The sequence below is a fragment of the Lepisosteus oculatus genome, chromosome 4 (assembly GCF_040954835.1).
Source record: "Lepisosteus oculatus isolate fLepOcu1 chromosome 4, fLepOcu1.hap2, whole genome shotgun sequence".
In the NCBI taxonomy this organism is placed as follows: domain Eukaryota; kingdom Metazoa; phylum Chordata; class Actinopteri; order Semionotiformes; family Lepisosteidae; genus Lepisosteus; species Lepisosteus oculatus.
This window is the reverse complement of record NC_090699.1, coordinates 38,241,459-38,257,242: the sequence shown is the minus strand read 5'-3', so window position 1 is coordinate 38,257,242 and position 15,784 is coordinate 38,241,459. Positions and strand designations below refer to the sequence as shown.

Sequence of the window (15,784 nt, the reverse complement as noted above, 5' to 3'; positions counted from 1 at the left end):
GTAAGAAGCTTTCTGATAATGGTTTTATGAAAAGAAAAATTTTAACAGGTAATCCATTTCACTGAGCAAATAATTGTGTGGTAGACACCTGGTGTGAGATCAATTGCACTTGCATCTACTGTAGATATTCAAACCTGGACTAAATCCAGCACATGCGTACTGTATACAGTACCAGTAGCCAGTGATGAGAAGGATATCAGAATAATTTGCCAAAGCCCAGTTTTATTTAGAAAGCTTACTGGGGTTCTGTTTTGTGCTTTTGTTGACTGTAAGAAGGTATCCTATACAGTAAGTCCAAGCTAGAATACTTGGGCTTGGAACTATAATGATAACGAATGCATTTTTGTCAGTGCTTTAATAATTATCCAACATATTTAAATTAGTTTGAAGTTAAAAAATGAAAGAATCATTATGCAGTTAAGCTAAATATGGCCTTTTGTTGTTCTTAAATTTAGTGGAATTAAGGTCATATGCACATCTATTAATTTCACATCTGCTCAACATATTCTCTCAATTAGGTCTCGAGTCAAATTCCAATGTGAATATTTCACCATATCCAAGCTGGCCTTCTAATTATGACCCCTTTGATTTTATGTGACCAATGTTAATAAATTTCATTATTCTGTTATTTCTCTGACTTTCAGTTCTTCACTAAGATGTGATGTTTGGTTTTTTTTTTTCACTTGCGTCAGTGCTGAAACTTCTAATTAAAGAATAATAAATGCATAATGTGGGTGGTGAAAATATTTATTGTTCCTTCAAAGTATTTTTTCTACACATTGTTTTGCAGTTTAAAATGGTTTTGGTGGAGGAGTAAGTGGGTGGTTTGATGAAGTAGAGGAAAAGTATTTTTCTGGGATGTGGGAAATTCACTGTCGGCATCCACTTAATTTGACTCCCAAGTCTGGCCTTTGAAGCAGGGACATTACTGTGAAAATATGCCATATTTACATACTGGTCTCCCACTACTATACACAGGTGTTTTCATTCCCATTACTTTAGTTACAAGGGTTTACATTACATCTCTGACATTCTTTCATAAGACATTTTACACACACTGGGATGGAATACTTTGCCAGGCATAAAGTGCCAAAATCTTGTCTTTTCTGTTCAGCATATAAATGTATGTCTAATAAAGTGACTGAAAGAGGTATATAAAGCCTTGCAGTGATTATTGTCATTAGTGACCCCAACACAACTCCGTGCACAAACCAGAGGACAGTCCAACACCACATCATCTGGAAGCCTGGCTTTGTGCAGAGCCTAATGCTGACACTCATGCTCAGTTTTTACCCCAGGCACAGAAGCATTGTGTGAAAACTGAATAGTTTAACTAGATTTGGGGGTGTTCGTTGTTAGAATATTGGACAGTGAGTAAGCTCAGCTGTTGTTTACAGGAAAATAGAGGGTGGGGAAATTATCAATCATTTACAGTAGATTCGCGATTATCCAACCTCAACGGGGCCGATGTATGTCGGATAATGTGGAACCTGAGTAGACAGATCATAGATTAATGGACGCGCAGTATAAGTATGAATTCTGGTTAATGAATCTACTTTAATACTAAAATAACAGAGTACAGAACTATTGTTAGTTATTATTTTAAAAAATGAGTGATTGGAATCTGTTTCCCAGATGTGCTTCTCTTCCTTGCGGCAAGGTCTCGCCAGCGTCTCAGTAACTTGACATCGACAGCAGTTGCCTCATCTCGTTGTTCAACGTAAGCTAGTGCCGCTTCGACGGCCTTGACCCCTTCGCTGTGCCTGATTCTTCCAGGTTTGTCGAGTCCCAGTGCTGACCCACCGTTGTCATCCTCATCGTCTTCATTGTTGTAAGATTATATTAAGGGAAAATACAATCAGAAAAATAATAATCATGAGGGCGTGAAATCCGCAAGTGAAGCTACAGTACATCAACGGCAGTACGTAACACATGGAGCGTCAGACTGGGCAAAATATAATGCACGCGCACGCATTGTGTACAGCATATATTGTGCACTATGGTGATTAGCTATGTGATTGGCTATGTCGGATAAGGGAAGGTTGGATAATCGCGATTCTACAGTATTTGGATGCACTAGTAATGGACACTGAAATCTTCATTTTGGCAGAGGTAACAAAACTTTGGTCGTACCCACAGTACTTGATGGTGACTTTAATTTTCTTTTGCACCTGGAATTATCAGTATATGACAACATACTATATGTCCAATGGCTAAGGATTACCTGGTGATATCTAACAGTGAAAGAGCTTCCAGAGTAATCTGTCCCCAGTTACGTGTGACCAGACGCTAGTTTTGAGATACATCCACAGTTTGTGTGTCGTTTAAAACGTCGGTGGTCAATCCATTGTATATTACAGTAAAAATAGTGGGTAAGCCTTTGGACACATAACAGATGGGTATTGGGTTTGAGTCCCTGGTGCAGACAGACTACTGTTCCTGTCACTAGTTCAGTTAACACTCAAACAGAGCAGGAACCAGGGTGAGCTCTGGCTCAATGAGCTGCTGTGGCTCTCTGCTTTAAGGTAAAAGGTAAAAGGGCAAATGAAAAAATACTAAATAACTGCTAAACATGAAAAAAAACATCACAAGATATACAAGTGTTTTTTTTTCCTCAGTGAAACCAGTACATTGCTTGGGACCAGTCACAGCAGAGTCTACCTCTCTACCCTCTTACCTTTTCTTGTTTATTTAAAAATAAAAACGTTTTTTTTTATTGTTGAACAACCAATGTTCTTTCAGATTTACCCTCATTTAAGTGGTTGCGATGGTGCTGTGTAATATGTAATTAGAATTACTAGGCTTTATACCGTAAGAGATTAAGATTCCATCCCATGTTTTCATTTTAAAAGAATTATCACAGCTGTAGCTCAATGGGTATTTTCCAGAATCATTTTGCAACAACTTAAAAACCAAAACAGATTTACTATAGTACAATCTAAATGGATTAAATGACTTTCTCTCACTTGTATCCTACAGTACCTTAACTCATAATTTTCTTAATATTCTGCTCCTGGAAGAACCTTGCTTTTTGACATGGTAGGGACTGGTGCTGTAGCAGTTACAACATTTCAGCAGGAGCATATCTTTTGTTCAGTTGTAGCATACTTGCACACATCTGCCATACTCTGTACTGAAAAAATATTTCCATGAAAGAAAATTAAATTCGTGGACAGCCAGGGCTAAATTTATTTCAATGCTCATTGACCTCTTTAGTTGACAGCTGTGCTTTTGAAACTGTTGAGCTGCATTTATTTTTGCCTTGATTTCTTCTTTTATGGTTTTAGATTTACAAGGATGACTGAGGCTGCCCAGCTAGCACTCCTTTCAGCAGTATTGATGATTCAAGGTATGTTAAAATATTATTTCATGATTCAGTTTTCCAAAGGCAGGGAAATAGTCTGAAATTTGTCTGCTTTGATCAGGTCTGTTACATTTTCATCACTGTTTTATATTACAATTTCAATCAAAATAATAAATGTGATAGTTCATGGCATTATTTAAAGCAAACACAGTTTGAATTGGGAAGTTCAACCAGTTGTCACAACCCTAAAGCCAATTAAATTAGCTTGTTGATATTCTAATTTTATAATAAACACAGAGAAGGTAATTTGTTACCATATTATTCTATAGCAGTTTTGTAGAATAGGCAGACTTCGAAAACTTATATTTAAAAGTTTTTATTTTTACTTTTCAAATGACAAGGAGACATATTTCAAAGAGCAGCAAATCCCCACAGATATCATTATTTTTATATTTCGGGGTTAGAAAGAATCAGCATTGATAAATGAATGTGTGAAAAACACAATGAAAGTAAAATGTACACAGTAATGTGTAGAACCTCTGATTTACATGACAAAACAGACAAAAGCATGGTATGAGCAGTGCCATATTCAGAATGGGGCAACAAAACATCCACTTTTTTTGTGAAATGAAGCGACCCTTTTACATTATAAATAAGCAGGCTTCTTAATACATCTCTTTCAATCCAATAGAAATATTGCTCTCACCTTCGAGACGGTTTTGTTGACCAACACTACATTGGAATATTAGAACATTTCTGTGGTGAAATATCTGCTGCACAACTCATACTTATTCGCTCATACATAGCATTACTTTAATCATTAGTCACTAGTGAGCAGGAAGGGCCGCATCACATTGCAATTTTTCCGAACTCTCTCGTACCTCATCTGTTGCAAGACGAGTGGTTTGCGACAACAATGACAACCATACAGAACTTTCAGAAAGTTCATGATTAGTAAAAATGTTCTATTCAATCAATTAATTTATTTTGTTACCAAGATTTCATAGACGGTCTGAAAAATTTGTACTGCAGTCCCTTTCTTAAGGGGAGGTTAGGCTTTTTAAAGGGGAGGCCTTAGCTGCAGTTAGCTCATTAAATCCTAACCTTTTTAAAGCTAAAAAAACATTAGAAATTCACTTGAGGACGGAGTAGGGCAATTATGAGATTAATTACAGCAAATGGATGATGTTATTGGGCTGCTGATGACCAGTCTCAGGAAACCCCTGCACTAGGCTGCGTGCTGGGTAAGTTAAATGTATTCACTGCTATTTATACAGGTCCTCACAGAGCAGTTGTATGTCCCTGGCTGACTTCAGGCCTACCCCCAGTCACACAAACTAATACTTCAGTGACTGAGATTGATTAGGTCACCTGTCACCCAGGAGTTGTCAGCTGCTTTACTGAGAGCACTGATTCTGTCTTGCTATTAACGAGTGAAGAAACCCAGCTGGTAAATTACTGTATATTGAACATTTCCTTGAAACATTCAATAGATGGCACTTGTCAGTTTTAATGACTTAAAATATCCATGGTTCTCTACTGTATTTTTAAAGCAAGATGTTAAACCACACTGTCAAGACTGCTTGAACAACATTATAACCCTTTGTGCCAAATATCTATATATAAAACGTAGATAACAATTAAGGTGTGTTTCCTCTGTCAGTATAAATGTTACTTATACTAATGGATTACCTGGCATATTGAATAATTTTTGTGTGGAGGTGGGTGAGTTAAAATGCATTGGGCAGCATGTTAAATGTGATGTTACCGAGTGAAACTGATTTGAGCAAACTTTCAGGGCTTTTTGTAATTCTTAAAAACCTCCAGAATGTGATGAAGCAGGCAGCCCAGGATAATAATACTATTGTAAGGTCAGGGTGATTTTGTATCATTTGAAATTTTATGTTATAATGCTCGATAAGAAGTCTATTGTTTTGTGTGGCATATGCATGACAGTTATGTGTCACACCAAATTACGCGAAATACACACAGATGCCAAAACAACCATCTTAGTTGCCTCAGGGTTTGGAGAATGGTATTCTCTCGCAGCATGAGATAGTACATTGGCATGAGATGTTCCTTGTGAGTGAGAATTAAATTGAAAATGTATCCTGTGAAAATTTCAATAGGCTGACAACGAGTAAAGAACAAATAGATGTAAGATGGGTGACACAGTGGCACAGCAGTTAGCATTGTTGCCTCGCTTTGCTGGGGTCCTGGGTTCAACTGTGGACCTTGGAGGCTATCTGCGTGGAATTTGTACTGTATGTTCTCTCCATATGGGTTTCTTCCTGGTGCTCCGGTTTCCTCCCACAGTTCAAAAACATACTGATTGGTTAATTGTCTTCTGGAAAAAAATGCCCCTGGTGTGAGTGTGTGCATGTCTGTGCATGCCCTGCAATGGGACTTTTGAACTCATGACCATAACCTTTTGGTATTCGTCATAGTATACGATAATGTGACAAAATGCTCTCAAATCATCCTTATAATACGACCTAGTGTAGACTGTGAAGTCCAAAGGTGAATGACCTGGTGACTTAAAAATAATTCACTGGTATGAACATTTCTAGGCTGGGAGCTAGTGTTTGTTTAAGTCATTCTTTCCTTTGCAGACTAGTCCTGAGCAGACCTGTACAGTCAACTCTGCAAATAAGTCCTAAAACCTCAAAGTTTACTAAAGTGCTAAACTGTGGGTCACTCCATAACGTATTGGAAACCACCTTCATTTTTGTGGAAAACAATGTAAAATTCCTTTCATGTTTTCTTATCTGAATATGTCTGCTCTTATTTAAGGCAACAAACAATACTTTTATGATCAGTTGTTTGAGTTAAATCTGTACTGTATATCATCTGCAATTTGCTAAAACCTAAAATGGATAGTACTGATGTTTGCTGGGGTGCGTTATTTTCCTAAGGTACATTACATGAATTATGGGAACCAGAGATTTTACAGAATCCCTAAAAATCCCTGTTTTTACATTTACTATGACATTTACTCGCTTTGTATGGTTGTGATGCTGCAGTATAGTCTCTTAAACTGAAAGTTGCCTCCCTTTTAAAAGTAAACAGCACTTCTCATTGATTCTTCAGTAGATCACAATTTAGCTAAAATAATTTCCCTCTTGAGTTCTGAATGATTTATACAGTATTTAAGTTGAACAATTCTAAACATTGTGCTTGTGGTTGTGAAGTAAATGCATTTATTCATTGGGTATGAAAACTGGTGAAGACAACCATGAAAAAATAATAAATCCTTTATAGGCTAAATTGTGAAATTGCAGGACCAAAATTAGTTAAACCAGATATCAGACTGTTAGACAGTGTCGCCTATGAAGTCTATGAGGTTTTGATCAGGTACAACACTCAGCAGTCATTAGGTTAAGTCAAAATCAGCTCCCCTTGTTTTGGTATCAGTTATGTTGTTATATTTTTTAACTAATTGGCTTCTGAAAAAATCTAGGAGCTGGATAGCTTTTGCATGGAGCAGAATATCTCCCATGAGAAGTTAAAGAACCTGCTAAAAGCTTACAAAAAGCATCTTCTCAAAATGTATAAAATGCAGATTACCAGGGTATGATTAAATTTGAACATCATACACTTAAAAATGCAGGTCTTTCTGATGTTCTCTTATATTTAATTATATATGTCTACATGCAGCATTAAAGGCCATTTTTAGTGTTTGTTTTGTATAAAACACATTTTTGGGTTTGAGTGGTAAATTACATTTTTGTTACAGATTAATAATGTGACAATTGGACGCTAATGTAGTTTTTTTCAGGAAATATAGGTGATTGTCTAAAAATACATTTTTAATACAGTGATGTTTTAGTAGTTGAACTTAGTCAGTTAAGTAGCCTTGTTACTTTCATTAAGAGTAGGTCTCACTGAGAATCAGACTATAATCTAATCTTGGCGGTAACCTTACAGATGGCAGAATTTGATAATCTGTCAGGTGATAAGACTTAAAAGGCATTCCAGTTTCATAACAACTTGGCATATCATGCTGAAGCATGTGTATCTTGCGCCTTGTAACTAACGGTACTGTATATTTATTAGGTTTGTGAAGTATATATCTCACTGTTCTCCATAGGTTTAGTCCATTTTTACCCTTCAAATAGCCTTCAAATTATGTATTACTTCACCATGATAAAATGGAAACTTGCATTTTGTAAACCGGTTTTTAGAAACATCAAAGTTATGTGAAGAGTAGAAAATTGGAACAAAACAGGATAACACAACATACTGCACACCCTCCAGATTTCCACCACGGGAAATGGTTATTATACAGATACTGATTCACCTGTCAGCTGCAGCACTCTGAGCACAGCCTATCCCCACCCCCCTCCCCCCTCTTCAGCACCATGGGTCCAAGCCGTAGAGTGAGAGAGCTCTATACAAATAATACAAAGGTAAGAAAGGTAGGAGAGGATCCAATGATCCCAGCACAGCCCTAACACCTTTTTAGCTGTGGCAAAATATATTGATGGAAAAAAGAAACGCAACACCTCCTCCTCCACACTCTGGCCCTCCCTTCTGTGTGGAACAGGCTGAAGAGTGACTCATCCGTGAAGAGGACCCGACGCCACTGCTGACGAGTCCATCGCAGCCTCTGTCTGGCCTAAGCGAGTCGGTTGTGACATGTAGGAGCTGTTAGCAGAGCGCCTCTGACAGGTTGTCTTGCTCTAAGGCCAGCAGCATGGAGCCTCACTGTCCTGTCACTGATGCGGGCATTGTGTCTGCCGGCAGATTCAGCAGCAGTGGGGGTGGCAGATCTGAAACGATCTCTCAGATGGACCAGTCTGATGTGTCGGTCCTGCTCTGGTGTGGTCACTCGAGGGTGATACAGATCTTGGACTGTTATCTGTCCTGCCGGTTTGCTGAAAACTTCTCTGCAGTCGGGACACAGTGGATTGGCTTACTCCATAGTGTCTGGCAACGCTGGGACATGACATGCCTGTCAGCAGTATGCCAATGGCCCTCTCCCTTGCTTCTGGTTACATTCGAGGCATTATAGATTCCAATAATAATTCCATAATTCCGTAATGCCTCAGAAGTCACCAGAAGCAAGGGAGTGGCCTTTTTCTTGTAGCGGCCTAATGTTTGAATTAAGGCCTTTTTAATGGTGACCTGATCAGACATTGGGTAAATCAGGCATTGACCTTGTTGGGTAAAAGTGCAAAGCAGACCCGTGATGCAGAAGTAATTGTGCCTGCAGTGGTCCTCCAGCTTGGCAACCATTTAACTCTTTATCATCATTTTGTGGGCGTTCAGGATATTATTCTTTCTTTTATTCACTCAAAAACAAGATCAGCATCAAGAACATTTGCTAAATAGTTGACTGCTAAAATGTAATTCCATACCTATTGCTGCAATTGGTGAGCTCACTACAATCTCAGTTTTCTCAAGCTCTGCATGCACATTTCAATTGGGGATATAATGTCCCTGTCAGTTCTGATGGTTTGCTGACCTAAAGCAATACAAATGGATGAAAAGGGGTGTAAAGTAGCAGGAACTTGAGTTTTGGGTTACCTCTTAGCATACCAGCTACAGTATGTACCTGTTCCATAACGTAGAAACCCGACAGTGCAGTATTTTACTTCAAGGATATATAAAAGCTGTTTTATTTTAGGAGGTTTTCATATTGAACTTGTGCAATCTGAACGTTAACAGAGATGAAAATTGAAAATAAAATGAGGGTCTAAAACAATCTTCAGGGTTTTTTTTTTATTTTCTGACAGGCTTTTATGATGGACATGAAGTTTTACATTTTTCTTTTACAGTATTGTTATAGAAACAAACAATATATCTAAAGATAGTGTAATAAATTGAACAACTACAAACAGGTTAGTGTTGTAATGATAGTAGTTAAAAGGTCTGTTGATGGAAGTCACATTAATTCTGTTTCCTTTTGGGAATTCTTGGCAGTTTACTTGACTCATGTGTCCAGGTGCTAATTCAACCCAATTCGTAAAGGGGAAGTAACTTAAAATGAAACAGACTCCTGTAGAAGGCTCATACACTTATCCTTTCAATGCATTGAATTATAGTTGAATTATAAATCTTCTTTCTGGTGCATGGCCATTCCTAAATCTCTCGTGCTGATGTGTTGGAATTCTGTCCATTACAATGCCAATTCTTCGTGGCAGGGGCATACCTTCTGCAGATGAAAAGGAATTCCTGAGGCTATCCATCAAAATCTTCTGGGATGAATGTAATTTTGTGTCTATCATTCACTGAACATCTTTTATTATACACTTCAAACTTACTTTAAAACATAAACAGAGAGCATATGTACCTTACATATACATATCTGAGATGTGCTTTTTAAGTTTTGCAACATTTAACATACAGGCCCTGGTGCTGGGGCTATGGGTTAAATATCTTGGGTGCTATTTGCATGGAGTTTGTATGTTCTCCACATGTTTTTGTGGGTTTTTCAGTTTCCTTCCACAGTCCAAAAACATACTGGTAGATTAACTGGCTTCTGGGAAAAGTGGCCCTGGTGTGAGAGTGGGAGTGAGTTTGTGAGCCCTGCGATGTTTGTCCCTTCCAAGGTGTATCATTCCTTGGATCCATTGTTTCCAGGATCAGGCTTCCCTGCAACAGTGTATTGGATAAGGGGTTACAATTGGATGGATAGACATTTAAAATAGTTCAGCGAAAAAAGAGATGAGCTCAGTTTAGGTATTTTAAAATGTGAATCTCTCAGATTTACTGTAGACTTAAGTTTTGGAAGAAGAGACTGGCACATATAAAAAACATAATAGTTGATCAGAAGTGGGCAAATGGATATCATACATGTTTTCCTTTTTTGTGATTAAATTATATTTTTTAAACGAGATTATGTGAAAACAAGAAAATACCCTTTCCCCCATCCCAGTCAGTCTCTTGCAGATTTCTACCTAAAAATCCCTGTTATACAGTATGATGAAACCTTCATGTAACAATGTAGTGCTCCATGAGTTAGCAGCAGCACTTTGAGCCTCAATTGTTTTCTAGAGCCATTCATTTAGAAGTCAAGACTTTCCAGATAAATAGTGTCAAGATTATCTAATGTAATCAGGAACCAGTGATACTAGCCTCAATTGGATTGTGGAGGCATTTAATGCAACCCAAGCAAGATTTTAGTTGCTGTCAGACCAGCCAAACATATCTGTTTCTGATACTCTGAGAGGCCCAGATTAAAGTAAGTTAAAGGTTCCTACAATGTTCCCCAGACTCTAAGTGTACACAACTAGCTTCAAACAAAACTATTTATGTGGTTCTAATTTACTTCATGAAAAAAATTGACATTATCTTTCAAAGTTTAGGATTTTTGGAGGCTTAATTTATATAATTCTTAATATTGTATCAATAAATGGCTTAATCTGTGACATACAAGTCTCTGTTCCAGATAGTACTATTGCTTAGGGTGAGGCCTATAAATGAATAATTTAACTCCAAACTCCATGTTTGGCAAAGCTATGCCTTTTGCAGACCTGTCATGCTTTAGAGTAAAGTACATGATTATGTCCCTTTTCTGTATGAATTCTACAACTTACTCCGTTAGTATAAATGGGGAAGAATAGTAGTACTAGATAATTCAGATGAAGAAGCATATTCATTGTTATCACTGGGATACAAGCTTGGAGAGAACTGGGGAAATGTGTACTCCTGTACAGGTCAGTGTCAGTGTTTGTCTGTTTAAAAAATAAATTAAAGTTGTTTATGTGAAGAATGATGGTGTATGCACATATAATTGCAAGTAAAGAAAAGTAAATATCAAGTCCAAGCAAGATGAAGTGTTTGAGCAGTGGCACTGTCAGAAGTAAGCTGTCTCTCTCTGCTGCAGAAAAAGGTGAAACAGTTAATTGAAATAGGTGGTACAGTAAATAAGGTGAAGACTGAAAGATGGTTTTCGTATACCAACATGTCATCTGTATATACAGTGTTAGGTATTAGCATGAAAAAAGGTTAAAGTACTAAATTGAAGAACAGTCTTTTTTTCTATCAAATTATACTTTATTTCCAAAAACAACATCTCACAATAAAACATTCTCACAAAATTAGTAAACATTCTAACCAGGTATGAACTTTACATGCAATAAAACTTTCCAAACGGCAGTGATTATCCATTACCAATCCATGCAAGTGAATGATAGGGCTGGATTTGCGCAATTAAAGAGTGCCTCCAAGCCCTACCACTTGCTTTTGTTCTTTAGTCTCTGTACAGGGCCCAAAGTCCTTTCCAGCACTCCCTTGCCGTGGGGAAGCCCCATTTGGCAACGTCCGCAAGTATCCTCTCATCCAGCTCCCTCGCTCCCCACTCTGCTTCGTGCCGGGTGAGAGTGTTCCTCGCGTTCCACATTCCTTGTTTTGTGAGGGACAGCAGCAGCCACAGTAGGAACTGCGTCCCCTTGTCCAATCCGGTTGGTGCCAGCCCTAGTCCCAGTAGTCCCAGGAGTTGCATAGTGTTGTCCCTTCTGCCCCAAACTGCTTTGGTGAAGGGGCAGCTCCAGAACAAGTGCCCCTGAGAGTCCTCGATGAAACATGTGTCCCGGGGGCAATGCAGGTTCCTGGTGAGTGTCTGTAAAGGACCTCTATGGTTGCGAGCCTCTGGTGCACTTTCCATCCAGTTAAGGTCCATCAGCTTGTTGTCTAGTTCCGTTGGCTGCGTCTGGGAACCCGCAGCCTTTCGTCGGTGACCAGTTGTCCCCTTGCCTCCTTGTACAGGGCTCTGTGGTTGGTGCAGAGCTCTGGCTGTCTCGTGGCCTCGTGCCTCCTGCTCCACTTGACAACATGGGTGTAGAACTCCAGTCGCCTCTCTGCTTTGGGCCCAGTGTTTGTCCACTGGACCAAGTGCCTTGTTGGGATGGAGAACCACAGCCTGACAAAGTACTGGTACTTGTGGCTGATGGGCTCCCGCAGCACCCGACAGAGGTTGCCGTAGAAGATGCAATCAAGTTTCAGGGCGAAACGTGGTACATCTCTACCCCCTTCCTCGACTGGCTGGCACATCTGGTTCCTTGTAACATACTCGTACCTGCCTCCCCAGACGAACTTGAAGACCATCCCTTGCAGCGCTAATCTGAGTCTGGTCGGCAACGGGTACACCACTGCCAGGTAAACCAAAGCCAGCAGGATGTCTACTTTCAACACCATCACTTTCCTCGTGAGGGACAGCGACCATGTTTTACACAGACCCAGCTTTGCGTTCACCCTGGTGATCCTCTCGGTCCAGTTGATGGTCTTGTTGTCCTGGCTCTGGAACGAGTATTTCGTGGGGTTCCGTGCAGAGCTGGTGACCTTCTGGTTCTTCCTGTCCTTCCAAGATCCAAAGAACTTCAGTTTGTTCTTCCGGTGGTTGACCTCTGACCCCGAGGTTCCGGAGTATTGCTCCATGACCTGCAGGGCCCCCCTCAACCCCCAGTCTTTACTAGAAATCATAAGACAAGTGGGCATCTCCTTTGACGGCAGGATTGCGATACATACACACACCAGCACCACGTAGAAGCCAATTAGCCTACTAGTATGTCTTTGGAGGGAGGAAACCAGAGCACTAGGCGAAAACCCAAGTGATTATGGGGACAGCATATAAACTCCAAGCAGATAGCAGCCAGGAAATTGAACCCAGGGCCCAGGGCTGTGAGATAGCAATGATGACCACTATGTCACCATGCCCATCCCTCTTTGATTTAATGTTGAATATTTTTTGAAGGGTCAGTTACATTTTACTAAACTTTAAAGATTTTTATTGCTGCATTAGAATGCATTTAGAATATTAAGTCTGTTGAACTGGCTTAGGATTTAATTATATGCAATGTCTGAAAGATATAATATATTCTGCATTGCTTTTTAATAATGTGTTGCAAGCAATATATCTTTCATGCTTTCCTTTTGTGAAGATTTGTCCATTTTTCATTGGGAAGAAGGAGACATTCAAGATTGTGTCTGAAAGCAGATAGCCAATATAAGGGCATGAAATGTTATTTCCTTTAATCAAGCTTCCTGGTTTGCAGAGCCGTGCTGCATTCAAATACAAAGCCTTTTGAGATAAGTCAACCCATCCCTAAGCATAGAAAGTAATAGATGCAAGCACAGTGGTATCAGGATGATAGACTTCTATGTACGCCATATGACATAATGCAGACATCTCTTGCACAAGACTGGTTTTTATGCAGTGTTTGGAGTATTGTGGGAAAACTGGGGAAAAAATGCAGGGATGTTCATTTTAAATTTGAAGAGCACAGAATGAACGTTGCCGGATGAGTCTAGAGAGATCCTGTGCAGAGTAGTAGGGTGCCGTATTCAAAGCCGTGAATCAAAAGCCAGTCAGAGATTTCAAAAGCCAAAGGGAAAACACAACAAAGTCGGAAGCCAAGGGTCAGTAAGTCCAAGAGTCCAAAAGCTAGTAAAAGTGAGACCAAAATTGCAAGCCAGAAAACGTACTCAAGAAAACGAGGTCAAAGAGAAAACAAGCCAAAGATGTAACCAAAAGCCAAAAGTAACAAGACAAACGATGAACGTCAAGCACCAGAAGTGAACTTCCAAAATACTGAGCAGAGAGTGAATGACTAGAGCATCCTAAAATAAAGATGAACTGAGGGTGTGTTGATTAAATGGGACAGGTGAGTGGTCAGGTGTTCCTGAAACGTCTACGCCTTCTTGAAGGGGCCATGCGAGAAACCTAAGATGTAACAAAAATGGGCAAACTTACTTGAAAACACAGTGGAGAATAAAACTGAATAAACATAGAAAGAATATTACACCCCCAAGAAATAAATTACCTGAAAATACATAATATCCTCTCATCCATTGTCCATAATAGCTTAGTCCAGGGTAGCAGTGAGATGGAGTGTCACTTGGCACACACTTGCAATGATATATGAGTTAAAGTGAACAGAAACATTAGTGTGGAAAGAATGCCTTTAAAGAAGAAGTGTACATCTCCATCGCATCTAGGTGCTGTAATTTGTTTTTATCTGGGATAAGTGACAGATCAAAAGATCTAGGGTAGTGGGGGATGAAAGGAGTTCATCTCATGCCTCGATATCTGATGTAGACATTTTCTTAATATGTGTACTGAGACTGTACAAGACTTTGATTTTTCCATTTCAGTGCCTCTGTTTTGTAAGAAACATTCCATTGTACAGCATAGATGATATCATTCAAGTCCATTGAACTCCACTATGGAAACAGCTGGTGTCTGTCAAGATAAAGTTTTGCAGTCACAGAAAGTCACCTATGAGAATGAGTTGCCTTCTACAGTAGTTGCTCTTTGTAAAAAAGCATTTATTTTTTCAGTATCTGAAAATTTGCGTTATTTTTTTGTACTGTCTATATAATGAAAAGTGTGTGAAAAACAAACTTAAAGCAAAGGTGCAAAGATTCTGATTTAAAACAAAATCAAAGCTGGAGAAATTGCATTCAAATATACCAATTGTACTAATTCCTAAATTGTTAATGTTTTTACATCCAGCAAAATTATTTTATAATATTATTATTTAGTGTTATAGCTATAAAAGTGGAAACGTTATCCTCTACAGAAGTGTAGCTCCTCCTTGGGGATATACCCTCTATGGATACATCTCTGTGCAAAGAGTAGAAGAGAAGTATATTAAAAACTGAGAACTGGACTTTTTCATGCAAAGGGTAACAAACAAGCTACAGTACCTAGCCATAGTGTTACTCTGACTTCTTTCAAGAACGAGCTGTATGAAATCCATGAAACAGGCTTAATAGCCTCTTGTTAAATTTAGCTTGTTTTTAAAATGGCAAAAAGTGAAACATTTACTCTATTCAGTTCATAACTTAATAATACTATGGGTGGTTGCCTCTGCGCTTATTCTCAGTATGCTGCCTTAGAACACTAAAACAATGAGACTATTGTAGGTGGCCCTCAACCTACAGTGTAATAGCCTGCTAGCCTCCTTGTAAAACTAATAATTGCCAAATACAGTAGTATGCAAATACTGTACATCATTTATTGGACTTCAGTGTAAAAAGTCATTTTCATATGTTCGATTTTGCATCAAGTTCACATTTGACTTCAATTGTCATAATGATAATAGAACATTTAACACAATTGGATGTAATGATGGTGGCTGCCATTTGATTCCATTTCATGTATTGAACAAATTAAATGTTTAGCTTGCTGTTTACATGTTGCTTTGTCCTGTCCATACGGTGCTGCTCTTACAAGATTAGTGACTGGTTAATGCCGTTACTTAACTGTAATTTGATTAACAAGCTTGTGAAAAGCTGCTGACCTCAAACATGACCAAAATGGCAAATAACTACAGTACTTACTTGACTGACAACCCCACAGAATACATTTTGTAGAAACTGAAATTTGTTCTCAGACAACCTTAATCTGAACAGCAATGGGGAATAATCAGCAGAAGAAAAAATGCTTTCCTCTTGGACACCGCCATTTTTAAGATAAATTCCTTTGTACAAACATAAGAAAGGTTACAAGTGAGAGCGGGCCATTTTAACAAA

At 38.8% G+C, this 15,784-nt stretch overlaps 1 protein-coding gene across 3 annotated transcripts in view; it reads left to right on the top strand.

The window, feature by feature from the left end:
- vwa2 (von Willebrand factor A domain containing 2) overlaps nt 1-15,784 on the top strand; it is a 43,894-nt gene that overhangs the window by 4,907 nt on the left and 23,203 nt on the right. For 2 of the 3 annotated variants that reach the window (XM_015347567.2, XM_015347569.2), the window contains exon 2: nt 3,288-3,349. In XM_015347567.2, the coding sequence (XP_015203053.1) occupies nt 3,298-3,349 (52 nt within the window). In that variant the 5' untranslated portion in view covers nt 3,288-3,297. Of the gene's footprint in view, nt 1-1,679; nt 1,777-3,287; nt 3,350-15,784 lie in introns of those variants that run through there. The other variant, XM_069189189.1, reaches the window with a different exon arrangement.